Raw genomic sequence first — 21464 nt, forward strand, 5'->3', positions numbered from 1 at the left:
TGACCCAGACCTGCCCAGGCCTGGCCAGTATGGGAGGAATCTTCATGGTCAGACGCTGGGAGTATCATGTAGCTGTTAAGAATCTGGGAGACCTGAATTCAACTCTGCCTCCAGGGTGACCTGGGATAAATTATCCAGTGTCTGTGTCTTTGTTTCCTCACATGAAAAACTATGCTTACAATTGCAAAAATTGAGTGTGAATTACTATGCCAAAATTATTATATCCATAATTCCAGCCTTCCACACAGAGCACTAATGACGGTCGGGAAGTTTAAGACTATATGTAACCATACTGCACAGTTAATGTATGTATATATGTAACCATACTGCACAGTTAATGTGCACCCTATTACAACAGCTAAGGGTATTTACTGTGTCAAAGGTGATCTGCAACTTCTGGGTTTTATTCCAATGAACTCTCACAATACGGTGACAAAGGTCCAATTTATTATCTCTGGGTCCTTAACAAAAAAACTATAACTTAGGGACTTTAAAGATCTTGCCTAGTACCCTGTAGCTGAGACTGTTAAAAAACACTTATAACCCTACCTCTGAGGAGCAGGGTCCTGAGATCCCATGGCCTCTTATAGCCTGCCCTCCAGTACCCACCCACACCCCTTGTGTGTTAAAGGAGATATGGAGAAATAACTATCCAGTCAAATGCACATGGTCATAGTCGGCCCGTGTGAACCAACAAGCAGGCAGCCGGGTCATGATAATGAAACTATCTCCGCCCCTCAGTGGTTCCATGGTCACCCAGTCTCCATCTGAGTCCTGCTGGGCACAGGGAGCTCATTGTGGGTAAAACTCTATTTCAGTGCTGGAGAGACTCACCTGTGTCTCCACTCCCCCATCCACCCCCAACTGGGCTCCAGCACTTGCCAGCAAGGAAGAGCCAGGCAGCACCCTACCCAGCTACTGAGTACCCCTAAGGCTCGTGGTCTCAGCCCCACCATATTTCCCCGAGCTCCCACACAGAGGGAGACAGGGAAGCAGTGGGGATCTTAGTTCATTTGGTCTCCTCTTCTCTGTTCACTCACTTACCTGCTTTACAGAATTCCTGGTCTGAAGACGGTCCAGGCCAAGGGAGAGAACATAGAGATATTCCACAGTCTGGAATCAGTTGGTTGCTGGCTGCTCCAACCTCATACACAAGGCCCCAGCCCTTTACAAAGTCCCACCCCATCCTGTCACCTCTGACTGTTCCTTGGGGTCTCAGTCTGGATCCCCAATAAGTTATCCATTTTCTTTCTTTGCCCTCTTCTATAACAACTCAAAAGAGCCCGCGTCCATACCTTAAAAGACTCCAGGAATCCTCCGTGGCCCCCGTTCTCAAACTTGTCCTCCTCTGGGCCCATTCCTAGCATGGCCTGAGTGTGTGTGTGGAGTTCATCATGAAGGTTGTCCAGGAGAGCAGCCCGGGTCCGATCCTAGAAAGGAACGGTAGACACAGGTGCACAGACGCCAACAGCAGAGGTGTGAGCTTTCTTCTCTGCCCAGGTGCCGGGACTGAGGGCTGCTATTCTGTCACTGGTGCGCCTGGCCATGGTGGGGATTTAGGAGACGGCTTTGTGCTCACCAATGCCGCAGTTAGTACAGCTGCCCCTCCTCCCACTCTCCCTGCCCTACCAACTCTTCCAAGGCTTACCCTGGGGACTCCCAGCCCAGATCTCAGACCAGGATCTAGATGCTCCACCCCCCTGCCCATGGATCTAACATCCAGGGCCATGCGTGCAGCCTCCAGGGGGCTCCAGACACAAGTGACTGGACAAGCCCCTTCAGCAGGCCACAGTCCTAACAAAGCTCTTTCCCCAACTGTCCCCATGTCACCACCAAACCTGAGTCAAAAGCCTGAGTCACCCCACAGTTCCGACTGTCCCACCCTTATTTCTAGGAGTCTATGTCTTCCCAGCCCTGACCTTATAGGAATGTGCAACTTCTGACATCGTGACACAGTTCTGTCATCTATAAGAACTGCACAGTTAGCCTGATACAGCTGTCCCCTGAGAGACTCTGCCCGAGTCTGACCAATACAGATATGGATGCTCGCAGCCAAACATCACACTAAGCACGGGGACTTCAATGAAGGAGTGAGGGAAAGGATTGAAGGAGCTGGAGGGGTTGGCAACCCCATGGGAAGAACAACAATATCAACCAACCAGACACACACCCCTGAACTCCCAGGAACTAATACACCAACCAAAGAATACCCATGGGGGGACCCATGGCTCAGCTGGATATGTAACAGAGGATGAACTGTTCTGGCATCAATGGGAGGGGAGGCCCGTGGTCATGTGAAGGCTTGATGCCCCAATGTAGGAGAATACTAGGGTGCTGAGACAGGAGTGGGTGGACAGGTGGCAGAGCCTCCTCACAGAAGCATGGGGGAAGGGGGTGAGATGGGGGGGCTTCGGAGGGGTAACTGAGAAGGGGATGACATTTAAAATATAAATAAGTAAAATATCCAGTAAAAAAAGAACTGCACAGTCAAGTTACCAGGGGGAAAGTTCATAATGTTTTATACCTACTGGTCTATGATTTTTGCCTTGGACCACACTCATGGCTATACTGGGCACATGTGGCTTGCAGGCCTCTGGTTGGACACATCTACCCACAGTTTAGCCCAGTACCTGTGAAGTGTTCACCTTTATGGAGCTTCTTAGACTCTTTAATCCTTTCTTCTTTTTTTAATTAATTTATTTATTTTATTTCATATATGTGAGTACACTGTTGCTCTCTTAAGTCACACCAGAAAAGGGTATCGGATTCTGTTACAGATGGTTGTGAGCCACCATGTAGTTGCTGGGATTTGAACTTGGGACCTCTGGAAAAGCGGTCAGTGCTCTTAACCGCTGAGCCATCTCTCCAGCCCCTTTCTTCTTTTTTAAGATTTATTTATTTTATATATGTGAGTACACTGTAGCTGTCTTCAAACACACCAGAAGAGGGCATCAAATCTCATTACAGAAGGTTGTGAGTCACCATGTGGTTGTGGGATTTGAACTCAGGACCCCTCGAAGGGCAGTCAGTGCTCTTAACTGCTGAGACGTCTCTCTCAGACACCATCTGCAGCTGAGTCACAGGAAGCTGCTTTCAGGCCACATATCCCACCCCCAAAAAGGTCTGCTTCTGTTTGGCCTTTAACTGTTCCCTGAGTCTTGAATGACTTTCCAGACTCTCCTTATATGAAAGCTTCATCAGACGTCAAGATACAGCAGCTCAAAAGCAACCTCCCCCAGGAAGCCTTCCCTGAACACACCCTTCATCATCCCTAGCAGAAGCAGACACTACCCACTAGCTCCATCATGGTCCAAGTATAATATAATACACTGTGTTATAAATCATAGCTTCTCTTCTGTGAAGGCCCCTCTAACAGCCTGGGCACTACATAGTACAGAAGTAATGTCTCCCTTATCCTTGGTAAGAGGGCATGACCTGGACATACTCCATGTTCAGGAAAAAAAAAAAAAACAAAAAACAAAAAACAAAAAAAAAACAAAAACTGGTGATGGGCTGGTGAGACCTAGAGTCTAGATGAGTTCTACTAAGAAAAAAAGTTCCCAAAGCAACAGAGAGATGAGGGCTTAGGAAGGAGCAAAAAGCTCCTCAACTGAATTGGCACCACGGTGAGACCCCTGAAGGAGGCAAGCCCGGAGGAGACTGTCAGCCGGGCGCTCTCACCTCCAGCTTGGCAAACTTGTCCGACTTGCAGCAAGCATTCTCTGCGTTCGTGAGCTTGGTGAGCAGAAACTCCCGGAATTCCGCGCCCTGAAACAGGTAAGAGACTCAAGACTCTCCCAGCCCCTGCTGTAGATAAAACACCTCCAACATAGTGACAAAAAGACAAGAGAGCCCCCTGCTCTAGCCCCTCTCATATCTGGTCATTTCCAGCCAAGGCCAGACCCGCCTGTTAATATACCAACTTGGAAGGCAGCTTTCCCAGTACTGGGAAACCCATCCTCCATGTGACACCTTGGTTACTTGAGGCAACTTCTGCAGCTGTCTCTCGGGTCTAAAGCACAAGAAGGTAACCCCGGTATTAAACTCCCTACAAGGGCCACATTGACCTCAAAGGGTGAGGTAGGGAGCTATCCAAAAAGAAGATACCCCCAAAGCTATAACAGAATCTCCCTACAATACCTCTCTATACTCAAACCCACTCTAACTACAAACACTTAGGTGCAGAGATCTGAGGTCTTGGATGTTACAAGTGTAAAAGAACAGGTTCTTACCTTCTGGAAAACAGGCGGGCTTGGCAGAGGCGGGCCAAAGGCAGGCACATCTTCCCGCGCTGTGACTGATACCTGAACGAAACAGTTTCAAGGGGGCTAAGAGAGACTAGGAGTCCCACACCTTGAAGTAGACCATCTTACCCCTTCCTTCCTTCTCGGAACACAGAATGTCTGTGTGAGTATCACCCACAAGCCCCATGGGATGATCCTCTAGTGGGCTGGATGAGATGGAATCCTGCATCCTTTCCTCTGCCTTCCTAGGAGCCAGAAGCAAGTTTGGCTGGGCTGGGGAACCACTGGGACCCTAAGTACAAACAGTGCCAGTGGTAGCCAGGAGGTTTGTCTTATCCCCATTACAGTGTTCATCCCAGAGTAGGCAACTGAGAACTACTGCTCATTTTACTGATGAGGAAACAGATTAAGACATGGAACAAGCACCCAAAGCCAGAGAAAGGAAGCCAGAGAATCCAGACTGCCCCAACCCAGCTCCGAGGCCACATTAATCTGCCATATATCCAACTCACTTAGAGTGTTTAAAAGGTAACTAACTACTGGATCACTGAAAGGGCTCCACAGGTTAAAAACAAACAAACCAACCTGACACACAAGCTTGATAGTTCCAGAACAACTCCCAAATTGTCTCTGCCCTCTATACCTGTGTGTCTGTGCCCCCATACAACACATCATGTACATGCAAACACACACACACACACACACACACACACACACCACCACCACCACCACCACCACCACCACCAGCAACAACAACAACAGCAGCAGCAGCAGCAACAGCAACAAAACAACAACTGATTTAAGTTTTTGAAGAAACAAGTAAAAACTAGTTGCAAGGAGACCCAGGTCTGAAGCCTGGCTCTACCTACAAAGCCAGTCATTCTGGCTGAGGCCAGAACATAGAGATCCCAAGGGCATTGGCTGAGAATGAGGATGGGGGACATCCAAGCTCTCCCCAGGTGCTGTGAGGCTGGGTTGTAAGAACATCCAAAGACTCCACAGCAGGTGGCTCCCACTCCTCACCTCCTCTCTAACGCAAGTACCTTGGTTTCACCTGCTGTCAACCCCTAAGGCTACTGGGGCTCTGGGGAGGCTGTCCTATTCAGTCATGAGCAGTGGCTGATGTGAAGGCCCTGGCACGCTGCCAGCCACTCTGTCCTGTGAAGTAGGGCAGATGCAAGATTCTGCCAGACTGGGTGAGCAGGCAGCCTGGGGCCCTGCCAGGTCCAGCAGAGAGAATCAGAGCCTCGGTCAGTGGGGCCTTCCTCCTCCAAACTCAAGGCCATCCATCTACATGGCCCAAACTGAGGTGCTCAGAGTCAAGAAACCGTTTGTGTTTACTGACAAGATTTCTGGCTGAGCCCCAGCTGCTAGACACAGCACCACCAACCCCCAACCCCCAGCCACCTACCACGCACCAGTGGCCCAAGTCTAGAATTCCATCTCAGAACAAGAATTTGGCTGTCCACTGTGGGTATCTGGGACACTTGGGACAAAGCACAGATGCCTACAGGTCCAGCTGTTTCCCTGGCCTGGCCCCTCCTCCTCAGGCCTACATTAAAGTAGTCTGTCCTGATGGAGTGTCTTAGAAATGCCTTTAAAACCACAGGTCAGGAGGGCAGAGCCATCCACGATCCATCCTTATCCTAGCTCCTCCTCTGACCTCTGACCTCGGTCTCCCCAGGCAGCTAAGCCTTAGTTGTCCCCTCCTCTAAGCTTACAACCAGATGCCCAGGGGAGCTGAGAGAGCCAGGGCTGGAGACCCAACAAAGCCCAGTGCCCAGGGATGGCCTGCCACCCAGAAGACTGGCAGGGCTGTTCCGAGGGAGTCATAATAGGCAAGGGGAGGTCCCGGCCAGCCACCTGCTTCACAGAAGATTCTTGAAACCTTGGCAGAACTCCAGGAGTGAGATGGAATGGCCCCTGCGGGTAGGAATGGGGGAAATCCTATTGATTACTGAGCTGGAATCTCTCTCCAATCTAGAGTGACTGGAACAATGAGATCCCTACCCGAGAAGTGATTAGATTCCACACTTCATGCACTCATGAAGCTGGTTTCTCACCTGCCCCAGAGGCTCCTGGGAAGACTTCCAGCTCTAGGCTCCCTGGCTCTGAGGCCTCAACTCTAAGTACCCTCAGCAGCAACCAGCCATTCAATCTCTTCCCAATGAGCAGACTATTGGGCCTTGTTAAGCTTTCTATACAAGGGGCTAGAAAGATGGCTCTATGAGTAAAGGCACTGGCTGCCAAACCTAACAACCTGGTTTTGATTCCTAGAGCCACACTGTGAATGGAGAAAACTGACTCCTGCAAGTTGGCCTCTGATTTCCATATGCACAAGCACACACACACACACACACACACACACACACACACACACACAGACAAACACACACACATACAGACATGCATGAGTGCACACACACACACACACACACACACACACACACGCACGCACCCGTGCATATATAGACATGCATGAGTTCGCTCACATGTGCACACACATGCACATACATAGATATGTGCAAGTGTGCTCTCACACACTCACACACACATACACACACACATATACACACTTATATAATCACACACATGCACACATGCAGACATGTGCATGTGCACACATTCATGCACACATACACAGACATGTGCATGTGCACACTCACACATACATACATACATACTCACACATGCACATAAATGAATGTAGAGAACGAAGAAGACTGCTGTAACGCAGAGCCTGCCACAGAGCAGGAGCTACCACCCATCACTATGTCTTTCTTTTCCATGCCGACCCACACATACACATTCAATACAGAGTTCCCCAAACCATCGGGCCACCCATACCCCATCCTGCCTCTGTCTCTGTCCCCATAATTAACCAAGACTAGAAGAACCCTGGGTTTTTAAAATCCAGCTTTCCTGTTTTGCAAAGATAGAAATAGACGCCCAGAGACAAAAGAAACTGACTAGTAATCACACAGCAACAAAGAGACAGAAGCAGAGACCCCAGACTGCTAGTCACTCTGCCTTCTGGGCTCCCTCCTGTCTTCTCTTCTCACTGTTGGCTCTCCTACTTCAGGGTAGGCCCCTGAGGGATCTAACCCAGTCCTCATGGTTCTTATCACCCAAGTGCCTGGGGGAGGGGCGCTCTGGGAATCACCTTAAAAGACACAGGCATCTCCACAAATCTAAACCTGGGTCTGAAGATGCCAGTCCCCAGTGTTCTGTGGTGCAGGGAAACCTCTGGGAACTAAACTCTGCTATCTCTTTCCAGGAGACAAACAAAAAATGGAAGCCAGCACTTGGCTCTTACAAGATCTCTGAGGGCTTGGAGACCATCCAGTCCTCCCCTAAAATCCCTGGCTCAGCCTATTGCTCATGGGTCCCAGGCCCCTCAAACCAATGAGCACAGAAGTGCAGGGCTGGGGGTCAGGACAAAGAAGGGAGAAGAAGCAGTGAGGAGGAGAAAGGACGCACCCTGTCTCTACCTGACGCTGAGAGCTGGGAGCCAAAATAGTCAATATATCCCACACACCTCCTCCCACTACAGCAGGTGACCCTTTTCCTCTTTTCTTTTTTGAGTTAGCACATAACTAATTATTCACACTAACGAAGTTTCGTGTGCTATTTCCACACTTGGATACAGTGTTCAGTGAGGAAAGTGAACTTGCTTTAATCCCCTCACATCCCACACCCTCCTCATCCTCTTTTTTTTTTTAATTCATTTTTTAACAGGGTCTCACTATGTAGACCAGGCTAGCTTGGAACTCTTGATCCCCTGCCCCCACCCTGACATCTGCAAGGATTTTGGGATTACAGCCGTGTGTCACCAGCAGTGCCCAGGATGACATTTTTAGCATTCATGTATCTTAGAAAGAAAGAAAAGTTCCTGTTCATGAGCCTCACCCAGGTCTTGCATTCTCACCAAAATATTCCAATTGAATTCGCTCATTTGTCCAGGGTCTGTGAGGGCCTCTCTAGCTTTCACCCTCTCTTGTCTTCCTCTGCCCTTTCCTGAACACTCACTGTACCTCCTCACCTCTCTCCCCTCCTCCTCCTTAGACTTCCTCTAGCAAATGCTATTGCCGTGACCGTGACCGTGACCGGCGCCCAGAGCTTCTTCACTGTTGAGTGAGAAGCTGAAGAGCTAGAAGCAGCAGGATGGAGAGCTCAGAGGGTGCTGTCCACCCAGAGCCAGAAGCTGGACCAACCATGGGGACTGCAATACTGGGATGACCTAGTGTCTCTTGCTGTCACTGAGCCCACCAACTCTAGGGATGTACATGGGCCCATGACAACCCCCACGGAAGCTTTTTCCTTACCTTGTAGGACGGGGTCTCTGTGCCTGGGCTCTCAGCCTGAACGACAATGTAGGCATGTAAGAAGTTTGATGCAATCATATCTGGGACAAACGGTGTGTTTTCTTCTTGAAAGATGATGGCCACGATGTCATTCCCAATATGCCGCTTTCTCTGCAGCTAAACAGAAAGTACCCCTTTGTGAGAGTCAGGACCACCCCCAAAACAGGGAAGAGCTCAACAGCAAATTCCTCTTTCTCCCACCGCTCATGAACCCCGAACTCTGAGGCCAAGCTCTTTGGGGAGCTGTTTCGCTGTCTGTGGGAATTACCGAGAGGAAAAGGGAGAAAGACAGCCATGTTATTAGCTGGCCTGCGTGGTACTAATCAACAGTGTGCAGAGCCTGGACTCGGGACCCCGGAGAGCATGTAAGACTGTGAGACCAAGATGGCTCTGAAAGACCACAATGGATCCAGAAGAAAGGCAAACAGAGGAGAAGCCACCTGGGGGAAAAATGCTAACCAGGATGTCAGCCATGGCTATGTCAGCTGCTCCTTGGCAGGTGACACAGCTTTAGAAGAAAGCAGTGACAGCAGAGGGCTCAATACCCTCAAAGGCACCCCAAAAAACACAGGCAGGGTGGATAGGAATGTAGACAGAGGAGGCAGATCATTTCAACCGGAGGTGAGGACACAAAGAAGCAGAGGCCAGCAGGCTAGGGAAGAACAAATGAATGGGGGAACCTAGCAGTGCCAGGCACCTAGCCATGTGATCTAGGTTACAAGCCCCTACAGGGTGCCAGGAACTGTGAACTGCTATTCATATAGATGACTACAAATGTTGGGGTCTTCCTGTATGCCAGGTCCTGCCTGAGTATTTGGTCCTTTATTAAATGCATCCTGAAAGTAGGACTTGTGTTCAACCCTTTCAAATACAGTCTCTCCCTTACAGGCATCTATTATGCTCCGAGCACAGTACTGGAGGCTTTTATGCACACTGCCTTACTTGTTACACTCGTGCCTATACACCTGTGCATGCTCGCATGCACACACATGAGCGCACACACCTGAGCTCCCATTTTGTAACAGTAAGAACAAAAGAACTATCATTAATTTGGTCCCTGCCAAGAGCCAAGCTCTGTAGCATAGCCAGGGTGAAATGGCCCTGAGGTAAGAAGCCCGGGAGACTGGAGCAATAGGTGAGAGAAGCTGTAGAAAAACAAGGACCAAAGGTGAAACCACCAGGGAAAACCCACTTTGGCTACACAACAAATCTCACAGCCATTTGTTTCGGGAACATCCAGTTATTTGGGAGCCAAATCATCATGAGCTTGCCAATTTCTTTTACTCCCAAGAAGCCATGCACAATGTTCGCGAATTTTGCATCCCTGCTCCTAGGCAGAAACAAACAGGTCAGAGTTTGGAGGTAGCCCTCCTGTGTTCTCTGAGATAGGAAGGGGAAAGAATGGGGTCACTGATGTCGCAACAGCCAGGATCAGCTGCCAGAGTCAGACCCGCCCCAGGGATGTGCAGCTCAAAGCAGCAGGCCTGGAGAAATAGCTGGAGCCACGGGTCTCACAGAGTCCCCCAGGTAAGGGACAGGCAATGAGGCTGAGAGGCTCCTCATGCAATCGTCACGTTCATGGGGCAGCAGCAAGGAAGCAGAGGGGCTGAGAGGCCAGGAGAGGGGACAGGGGTTTCACGAGAAGCAGACACATGCCAGGTGTAAATCTCAGGAGCCCACCGTTCAGAAACCTAGAGAATGTCACAGCAGTGGGCTACACTGACACTACTCTGAGGCACCAGTCTGAAGCCATGAGGCCACTGACTTGCTGGGAGTCGACACTCAGCCTGCTCTACCGGTTTCCGGCTCCCATCTGCAGATCTGCCGTGTGTCCACTGACTTCCCAGGGGAAGTTCTTATTGTTGATGCTAGAGAAAGAGAGCCCAGGCCATGCTGCACGCTACACAAGTAGTTTCCCACTGAACCGCACCCTGAGCCTTAAGGAAGTGTTTATAACAGGCCACCCCAGGCTGCGGCGTTGTATCTGGCAAGTGGGAGTGACCTGCAGCTTGGCCTGTACTGGTTACCTGCTGGGTGTCACCATCCGTGAAGGGCAGCTTGGTAGAGACATGGAACATGATCTCCCGGTCCCGGAAAGTGGTGTACACCGACTCCACTCCTGTCTGTCCGTGGGTCACATCCAGGCCTCCTCGGAAACTGACATAAAAACAGGGCAGGAGCAGGAGAGGAGTGAGGTGAGGTGGCATCCTGGTGACACTATGGGCGTACAGCAGATAGGTGGGTGAGAAGACATGGAGGAGCTGAGGGCCAACGAGGACGTAAGCTGAAGAGGTGTGGAGATCTGCTCTTCTGAACAGCCCACCCTAGTGTTCTACCATCTGTCACCCATACGAAAGACAAAGTCGGGCCTGGTGGCCTCATGTTAGTAAACCTAGCACTTCGGAGATCAAAACAAGATGACCCTGAGTTTGAGGCCAGCCTGGCCTACGGAGTGAGGCCTTTGTCTTACAACACAACCAAACAAACTAACTAGCTAATTAAGACAACAACCAAAGCCTCAACTTCAAGACTTTGTTGTGCATCCTGCTGGGACTGTTCTAATGGGGTGGCCATCCATTTGTAACCCCACAAAAATGGCTGGCCTAGCTTCCCAAAGTTCCCAAGGCTGGGCCTTAGCCTTTGTTCTGTACACCCATCAAGACCAGGACAGCCAGTCACTGGGTGTAGGTGAACCCACAGGAGACTAGGAGACTCCCAGAAAAAGGAACAGATAATCAGCTTTAAGTAGCCAGCTCCTGTAGAGACCAAACCCCGCCATCCCAGGCAGGAAGGGGAGGAACTGATGGCCTTCTAGGAGCCAGCCCTTCCACCTTCTCAGAGATGTGGCTGACAGCCCGGAACCAGTCTTCAGCAACTGGGAGGGGGCAAAAAGCAGATGCACCTCAGACCCAAAGGGTTGAAAGGACACCAGGCACTCAGAAGCCAAACCAGCTTGGTCTGCACCGTTTTAATCCCCGTGACCTTGGAGACTATTTCATTTACCTTTATCTCCCTTTTTTATAGATAAGGAACTGGAATCCTCTCCAGGCAAAGTCACAGGCCCAGCATCTTAGGGCCTGTGGCAGAGGTGGGATTCTAACCCTGGTGTGACTGACTCCAGACAATAGTAACAACTTCAAAATGAGAAGAGGAGCAAAGAGGAAGAGAAAAGGGCAGAAAGAACAAAGGAAGACAGCAATTATTTGAATGCCTACTGCAACTGGCCTAAGTGTTTTTCCACAAGATGTTAGGTGCTTGTTTTGGCTCCTGGGCAAGGGCTGTCTTAGGGCTCTCAGCCATATGCCAGCCTCTCTGTTGGTTGGTTCTGGAATATTCCGAAATGTTGCCTTTTCTTAGGAAAAGCAAGGCCAGAGTCTTCCAAACAACAGTCCCAATATTCTAGCTTTCTGTCCATTTAAAAGACCATACACTGTTGCGTGGATTTCTGCCAAGAGGGTTATTATGTTTGTGTGAAGTCTTAATTATCTGTTCTTTGAGCGTTGTCCAAATCGGGTCATTTCCTTCCAAATGGCGCAGGGTTCTCTTCCGACTGCCAGGTGAGTGACAGGGAAAGTGGATTCGTGTCCCTGCCAGTCTGAGCCAAACGTAATTAGAAAGGCAAACCGCAGCAGGAGCAAGCTCACCATGCTTCCCAGACCACTGCCTCTCAGCCAACCTGTCACAACAAATTATCCCTAGGACCATTGAGTCTTTAGGAATTCAGGCAGGTACAAGAGCAAGTAGGAAATGCCCCAGAGATCCCCCAGGACAGAGCTGTCCTCTGGGCCCCACCAAAGGCCTCAACCATAAATACTGTGAGCCCCTGACAAAACTCACCCTTTGAAATCCTGCAGTGTGATGGTGTCCCCCAGGAGATCCAAAAACTCCTTGAAAGCTGGGCTCTCCTCATTGTTCCCAAATAGCTCCTCCTCCAGGGTCTGAAAGAAACACAGGGGTCAGGGAAGGAATGAGAAGACACTGTCTGGGTATGGAGTGGAAGGTTTGTCCACATTCCCTCAGAAGGTAACCACTGAGCAACACTCCCCAGGTTTACATCCAAGAGACATCAAAATGTATGGGGAAAAAAACTGAACATGAATACCAAAAGCAGTACTGTATATAACCCCAAAGTGGAAACAACTCAGATATCTGTCAACCAAGGAACATACTTTTTAAAATGTAGTATATCTATTCAATAGAACATTATTTGACCATAAATAAGGAAGAAATACATGTTACAACATAGATGAACCCTGAAAACATTTATCTAAGTGAAAAAAGAAAACCAGATAAATTTGTCACATATAAAATGTTCTTCCACTTCTCAAAGGTCCAGAATAGACAAATCCAGAAAACCAGAAGACAGACTATTTTGAGAGAGATTCTCACTATATAGCCCAGGCTGGCCTTGAATTTGGTATCTTCCAAGAGCTAAAGGGAAGGGAACAGAAGAGAGACCGTCCATGGGTGTAGGGTTTCTATGAAGAGCAGTGGCACAGCCTGCAATTAGATCATATTGCTATGCCACCGTGACCACACCACAGCCACCTGTGGACGAAATCCTTATTGCTGTGAACTGTAAAGTGTAAGAATTATAGATCAGTAAAGCTGTAATAAAAACAGCATGAAAAATTACTATCGGAAAATGGTCAAAAGACATAGGCAGACATCTCACCTAAGTGGGCAGGCAGATGACAGCCAAGCACATGGAAAGGTGTTGAGCGTCATTAGCCGGCAGGAAAATGCAGACGAGAACAACAATGTGGTACACCACACATGCACCAAGAGGGCGAAAGCCAGCAGCACCGAATCTGGCTCCGACACAGAAAGCTGGGTCGCCCACACACTGATGGGAAAACAATCACTCCAGAAAATGGTCTGGCAGCTACACATGCAATTTACCATGTGACCAGAATTTATACTGCTCAGCAATTATCCCAGAGAAATAAAACCATAGTTTCAAAAAAAATCCTACATAAAAGTGTTTACGGTGGTTCCAGTCATAAATTCCCAAAGCTGGAAACAACCCTGACTGGTGTAGTGAATGGGTAGCTAAACGGAGTGTGTACAGCCAGTACCATGGAATACTACACAGCAATAAAAACTTAAGCAGGGCATGGTAACACCTACAATCCCAACATTTGGGAAGGTACCAAGTTCAAGGCCAGCCTGGACTACACAGTGAAAAATCTATCTCAAAATAATGGAAGGAGAGAGGAAAAGGAGGAAATAAGCAGGAAAGGGGAAAGAAACACAGGACAGAGGGAGAGAGGGTGACAAGAAATAAAGGAAGTCATGACACACTTGAGACGTTGGATAATCCGCTGAGCAGAACAGCCCTAAAGGTTCTTAACTAAAAGTTGAAAGCTAGTAAAGATATGATATGTGATATCAGCACAGTGCAAATATCACAGTGATATCACACTGTGAAATAAAAATGGAGAACAAATAAATGGTTGCCAACGGTTAGAAACTGGAAGAGCAGAGGTGGGGGAGGGGAAGACAGGCATGACTATAAAAGGAAGATGCTGTGACTATAAACGTAGGAGACCTTGTAGTGGAAATCTGTTTCTTGACTATGGAACCTATACATGAATAAAACAACATTGAACAACACATACACAAGACATACAATACCCATGACACACATACACACACTTACAAATAAGTCCATGTAAGGAGCCTGCAAGATGTCTCAGCAGCTAAGGACACTTGCTGCCAACCCCTGACAACCTAAATTCAAGTCCTGGACCCACCTAGTGTAGAGAACTGACTACTGAAAGTCGTCCTCTGATCTCTGAATACATACTGCCAACCAATGGTAGATAGATAGATAGATAGATAGATAGATAGATAGATAGATAGATAGATAGATAGACAGACAGACAGACATTTTTAAGTCCTCATGAATTAGAAAAACAAGAGTAATATTTAGGTTATGTCAGAAATCCTAGTTGTGACACACACTATTACACAAACACAAACAAACACACACACACACACACACACACAACTGCCTTCATTCCATAGCAAGGGACAGTGACAATGGCTTTCTAGATAGAATAGCAGTCTATAATTTTCTTTCAAAATAAAAGCCCCTAGGGGCTTGGAGCATGGCAAAACACTTGCCTACCACATGCAAAGCTCTGCATTTGACACACAGCGCCACAGCAATAAATAAGTAAATCAATACACTTAAATTTTAAAATGGTTGTAAGAAAATGGGAGTTAACAGTACAAGGAAGCAAAGCCTGCACCTGCAGACCCTGAGTGAGGTCTGCATGTGCACGAACACTGCTGTTCGACAGGAGGCAGCAAACGCTAGCCTGGGGGCCCAGACAACTCTGCTTCTTCTTTTCCTAAATAAAGTTTTATTAGAACACAACCAGCCCAGCTCTTTACATATGTGTGAGTGGCTGCTTCTGTAAGCCAAGTGGAGCGGTGGTGGCAGAACCCCCAAGGCTCACAGTCTGAAGAGTCTACTACCCTGCACTTTACGGAGATTACCAATCTGGTCTTCAGCATGCCAGAAAGGTGTTGTCACCACGGGCTGTGTGGCAATGTGTGGGAGAGCAGCTGCTTCCAGACATGCTATATCTCTACTAGAAAACAATATAGTGCCTTCTGGGGCTGGCACTGCTGTCCCAGGAGTCACACCCCGCATGGTATTGTCATTGTCATTGTTTCTGTATGGTCCTTGAGCTTGACCGTATACTCAGGGAGGAGGCCTTAGTCACCCTGCGTCACCCACGGTGTTTAGCACAGTACATGACAAACGGGACAGTTTAGGTGAGGCTTAGTAATAGCCAAAGACCAGTCAGTGTAGAGCTTTTATGCGACAAATGTTGACATTAAATGTCCCCCAGCTGTAGGTTTGCCAAGCAACAAGCTGCCTGGCATTTGTTTTTTTAAATATGTTGTCTTCCCGGCTTCTCCCCTGCAGCAGCAGCAGCACTGGTCACACAAAAAATGCACGAGGTCCTTATCAGAGATGGATGGTTAATATTCAATAATTATAACTTCTGCTGGAACACTGGATTGTAACCACCTTGTAAGATAAGTTTTGGTAGATTTCACCAGCAAAGGACTTTAGTTATGGGGGTTATGGTAGCTGAGATGGATGAAATAAAGATGTTAATTTGTGGAAATCATTCCTGTGGCAACCTGAATCATCTCCCTTAAACTGTGAGATGCATCCGCGACAGCCTCTCAGCTCCGAAACTCCTCACCCAATTAGTGCTTTGAAGCAGATCTGTGTGTCTTTTATGGTCTAATATCTTCAGACAAAGAAACCGGCTAACCAAGAAAGAGATGGCCATACAAAAACCCCACAGGACATCAGTGACCTGCCATTCACAGAGCCTGGGCACTTGGATACAGGGGGGAAATGAGTGTGGAATCTCCTCACAGAACCAAATGAGGAAACAGTGGTACCTTTGGTGGACCATTCTGCTTGGGATGCTCGTAAATGTTCATCGTAGAAAACAGAAAGGGAAGATGGAAAGTTTGCGGCCAAATTAACCATGAAAACCACAAAGTTCAACCAAGGTACCAATAGATCCTGGCCTGTTTAGAAAGTTTGTCTACAGTAGACACCCACACACAAGATTCAGCTCAAGAACACTTCACGAGACTGTATCTCGTAGAACCCCACTTTAGGAAAGATGGCTTTAGCCAAATAACTCCAAAGAAGCATGTGAGGTGCTACAAGAGACAGAGGCAGGCAGCAGTGGGGTGCAGGTGAAACTTCCATCTTTAACTGGCTTTAACAACTGACTCTTTAAGGGAGTAAAAGAAGCCTTGGTCTCCTCTAATCTCCATGGTATAAAGATTTCCAGCATGGCTGACTTCATCCTACCAATAAGATATCACTGGGCTCCAACACCCCACTGAATGAGAAATTGCTCATTTCCTGCTAGGAAAAGGGGGAGGGAGGGGGTAGCTTAGGCTAACCCATTCCCTCTCTCTTGCTTGAGTTTTTTTTTTTTTTTTTTTTTTTTTTTTGTGGTTGGTAGCTCACAGATAAATATAAGATGAAGGAGTGAAACAGCATTAGGCTTTATTGTGTAGAATTAACCACCACAAAACTCTGGGGTCTTCTTGTAAAGTTGCCTCCCTTGAACATTCAGCTCGCTCCAATCCAATTCATGCAGTAAACAGTGACAACTGTATTTAGAGAATTTAATAACTGCAGAGATATTTACACACCCACATCTATAATCACACTGCTCACAATGGCCAGGAAATGAAACCAGCCTGGATGTCTGTCAGCAGATGAATGGGTAAATATCACACAATGGGACTTTATGCAGTGGTGAAGAAAACTGAAATTATGACATTTGTAGGAAAATGGATGCAACAGAAAATTATATGTTAAATAAAATAATCCAGACTCAGGAAGACAAACACTGCAGATGTGGCACCTGAATTTAAGAAATTATGTGTATCTTCCAGACATGGTAGTTGGGGCATACCTTTAATCCCAGCACTCAAGAAGAGGCAGGCAGGTTTCTAAGTTCAAGACCAGCCTGGTCTATATAGTAAGTTTCAGGGCAGCCAAGGCATAGCGAAACCCTGTCTAAACTGAAAAAAATTGTGTGTATGTGTGTGTACTCATATATGTATGTGCTCATATATGTGTATGTCTGTCCTCATATATTTGTGTGCTCATATCTGTGTGTGCTCATATGTGTGTGTGTGTGTGTGTACTCATACATGTGGGTGTGTGCTCATATGTGTGTGTGTGTTCATGGTCTTAAGAGAGGAAGAGATCCCAATGAAGGCAGAAAAGTAAGTGGATAATGAAGGATGTGTAACAAGAAAGCAGAAGAAAAGCCTGACTGGGAGGTAAGGGAACCAGCTGAATTCCAGAGAGCAGTAGGGGACAGAAACAAAGAGCAAAATGGAATGACATAAGTAGGAGGCACCAAGATTAGTTTAGCATGCTAAGCTAAGATAAAAGGATACATTAGGTGTTTTCACTGAAATGGCAGCGATGTAGCTGAAGAGGTGACTCTGTGGTTAAGAACTCTTAATGCACTTGCAAAGGACCTGAATTTAGTTCCCAGCACCCAAATCTGAGGGTTCACATCTGTGATAACTCCAGTTCCTGAGAATCCAAATCCCTCTTCTGAACCCCATAGGCACGAGAACACACATATGCACATACACACACACACACACACACACACACACACACACACACACACACACACACACACACTTAATTAAAAATAAAGCACACCTTAGAAAAGAAAAGAGAAAAAGAATCTACCTTGGAACTCCTGCACTTGGGGTGCAGAGGTAACAGTCACGAGCAAGAGGCTTCGATGTGAACAGTGGTACTCACCTGCCTGGCTTTTTGATAAATGACCCCAAACTTGAAAGTGTTGTTGACATCATGCTCATCATAGGACACAATCATCTGAGAGGCCTAAAAAAAAATGGAAAGAAAAAAACCAAGATCGATGTCAATAGGAGGCAATGGAAGACAGGAAAGGCATGTCCACTTCAGCAGAGTAGGCCCAGACAAGAGACAGCCACACAGAGGAGGAGAAGCAAGAGCTCATCTGTGTTAGGATGCTGCTCTAAGGCCCTATCTAGCCCCCAACACCTCAGCGTTTCGGCTTTCTCAGCAGTAGCCAACCTCATTTGGATCCTGTACAGATGTGTCAGCCGCTGAGACGTAACGAATTCACTTTACCCCAGAGTTCTATTTATGCTGTATTTAAAAAATAAAGCTGAATCCCTATGCAAACAGCCAGCAAAGATGGGTCTGCTCAAATTCGAACTCTTTTCATAAAGGTAAGTTTGAGCAAGTCTCTGTTCCTACCAGGAGTCAGCCCATTAAATGAATATACTCTGAGAAGATGTTAAAGGGGAAAGAAGAAGGGAGTGAGGGAGAGAGGGAGGGAGGGAGGGAGGGAGAGAAGGAAGGAGGGAGGGAGAAAAGGGGGGAGAGAGAAAACACACACACACACACACACACACACCACTTCTCTCCCAGATTCACATCACAGCCGGACCTCAGACAGACAGCATGAAGTACAGCTAGTTTTCTACCACCAGGCCCTTCAGGCTTCCCAAGGCTTATAAATGAGCCTCCTGGAGCCTCCTGATGGGTAGGATTGTGTCAAGGACTACCAAAGCTGAGTTAGTTCAGTTACTAATTTAGCTTTGAATACAAAGGTAGGTCAGCCTGAATGACAGAAGTCATTCTCTGGAGTGCAACACCTTGCTGGTATCTACAAGATGCTAAAATGAGTACAAAGAGGCATCTGCAAGACATGCTCTGTGCAGCTAAGGACTCCACTACCAGCTCATCCCCCAACCCCCACCCCCACACAGATAATTCTAAGAGAGCTATGCCCAGCCATTGCAATTTGAGATGTGGTCAAGGGTGTTCTGAACACTGAAGCAGGGTGAAGGATTTGCTTCCAAACCAGCAATTTCATTTCCACATTTCCTGGTTGTCAGAGCTGAGACTTGGGAAGTGGACAGACCTGACCCCAGCAAGCGGCAGCTGCAGCAGTGGTGGCCACAGAGGAAGCCATAGTGGAAGCACAACTCTGCTTCCATTTGCTCCGGAGCCTCTGATAGCTTATGAAGCAGCAATCAGTACAAGGTCTTTTCCTATGGGCAATTTCAAGCAATTCTCCACTGCGGTGATTTAAGCGCTGTCCTGCTGTAATTGCTGCGGACTGCGTTTGTTGGTTTGTTCTGTTATTATTGCTTCTCACCGTGCTCGTCCCCATACTAGAACTGGGGTCGAGTTCGGGCCAGTCATAGGAGGGTCAGTATCAGGGAACACTCAGTTCATTAACTAAGGCCAGCAAGGCTTAGGGAACCTCAGAACTGTAGTAACATGGGCAGCAGGGATCCAAGGTTTGGCCTCTAACTTCCTAATGTGTTTCTTTCTGAGTTCTGGACCCCTATATCTCCACAATGTCAGGGTGACTGGCTCCCCAGAAATAGAATATATCCAAGCCCAACACTGGCCTCAGAGAAGTACATCTGGGGAGAGGCAGAAACTTCAAAGTCACTACCCTCCTCCAACAACCTTTTCAGTAGGCCAGGGACCTACCTACTCAGTGGGGCTGGAAGCCCAGGAATGACGGGTCATAGTTCCCAGGATACCAGTTTGTGGACAGATAAGTAAGAAAACAAGGAAGACATAGAAGACCATCATAGAGACCCCCGATGACTCCTCCATGACACAAGGAATCCCCACCCCCATCAATGGAGTCCCGGATCCATGCCGAGCGAAAGCGTTGTGGACAACTGGCCCATAGGCACACATGCTACTCACCTTGGGGTACAAGACAGGGTTGAATTTCAGCCCTACTGCATCATCACAGAAAGCCTGAGCAGGGAGAGAAACACACAGGTCAAGAACCGTGTCTGTAAGGTACACACAGGCTCCTCTGCCCACAGAGAGGGCATCATGTGAGGACAAAGCACACAGGGTTCAAATTCTGTTGCTCATCACGGTAGGCCCAGGACAGTCCACTAACCTTTCTAGAGTCTCGAGATAAAGTAAAGGGCACAGAATGAAGTCTAAGAAGCATTTCTATTCTGACTAAAAGACAATAGCAAAAAGCTATCACCCTGACCCCAACAAAAGGCACAACTCTGCAGGCATTCTTATACTCAGAGTGGGGGCCAGCCAGCCTCCCTTCTGACTCCACCGTGCTGACTCCATTCCCAAATTCCCAGTAACTGATGCACTGGAATGAGCCTCTGCTCTGTGACAGCCCCTTACGTATGGCAGGGATAGATCTGAATCACCTCAGCGCAGCCCAGCCCCCACTCCTTAGCCATCAGCACCCTCCTTTGAAGCACTAGCTAGGGCCAGCCCTGCCTTCCTAGTCTCCTGAGGGGAGTAGGCTGTTCCCCAAGCAGCTTCAGGTGCAAGGATGAGCCAGAGACAGGGAGGCAGCTGCTAAGAGCCACCTCACTCCATCTAGGCAAAGAACAAAGTAGCCTTCCAGTTCCCAAAGCAGAGTCTGCCCTTCCTCCCCATGGCTGGCCCTGAGCTGATAGAGAAAGCCACCTTCCTTCCCTTAAATTTTAGCTTTTACCTTGGCGATCTGAGGGACACTGGGCAACTTGCTCAGTCCCGCCAAGGGGATTCGCTCATGCACCGTCTTCAGTTTGGACCTGTGTACAGATAAGGGTAAGAAGAGGGTATCCATGAAAGAGTCAGTGAATGAAGTGGCGGAGGTCACACCAGACAGGACCCCTTGATTGCATCTCCATGGGAACAGATCTGCCTGTCTAGCCAGTCATCATGTTCTGGAAAACAGACACCACACTAAAGATGGGAAAATGCACTCCTTCCTGTGTGCACCAGGGGTTATAGACACTTAGAGATCACACAGGGAAAAAATACCTAGTGAATTAGCTACTGGCAAGGCCACCATTACTTTTTTGGTTTATGGGGATTTTTTGTTTTGTTTTGTTTTGAATTTGCCCAGCAAACTGTGTTCAGTTTCTAGATATATTTAGATTTTGACATGCAAATGAACCTGTATGAAAGATAATCTAATATTTAAAAATCTGGATTTACTCAAAATATAAATGGGATAGAATCTGCTTTAGAGTGGGATTCAACATAAGACTCTAAATTTAGGCTGTTCCCTGATTCATTTAGCACATTATCAAAGCGCTGAATTTCACGGAACACTTTCTACATCTGCTTAGATCATCATATGATTTTTAATCCGTTAACCTTGTGGGCTGTTACTCTGTTAAGCCATCTTTTCCTACCATGGGTGAAATTCCAAGTGTTTCTGATGTATGATTTTTAATATTCTCCTGAATTTAATTGGTTGTTTATTTAGATCACCATATCTAC

General features: G+C 47.7%; 1 protein-coding gene across 1 annotated transcript in view; it reads right to left on the reverse strand.

The window, feature by feature from the left end:
* Window positions 1-21464, reverse strand: part of RAP1GAP2 (RAP1 GTPase activating protein 2) — a gene marked incomplete at both ends in the record, with an annotated part of 213508 nt that overhangs the window by 17480 nt on the left and 174564 nt on the right. Inside the window, 9 exon segments of the mRNA XM_080923050.1 lie at window positions 1296-1430; window positions 3682-3768; window positions 4233-4304; window positions 8570-8725; window positions 10636-10765; window positions 12446-12546; window positions 17958-18041; window positions 19917-19970; window positions 20689-20767. Of these exon segments, the coding sequence (XP_080779176.1) occupies window positions 1296-1430; window positions 3682-3768; window positions 4233-4304; window positions 8570-8725; window positions 10636-10765; window positions 12446-12546; window positions 17958-18041; window positions 19917-19970; window positions 20689-20767 (898 nt within the window).

This window comes from Micromys minutus (genome assembly GCF_963924665.1).
Source record: "Micromys minutus genome assembly, chromosome: 10".
In the NCBI taxonomy this organism is placed as follows: domain Eukaryota; kingdom Metazoa; phylum Chordata; class Mammalia; order Rodentia; family Muridae; genus Micromys; species Micromys minutus.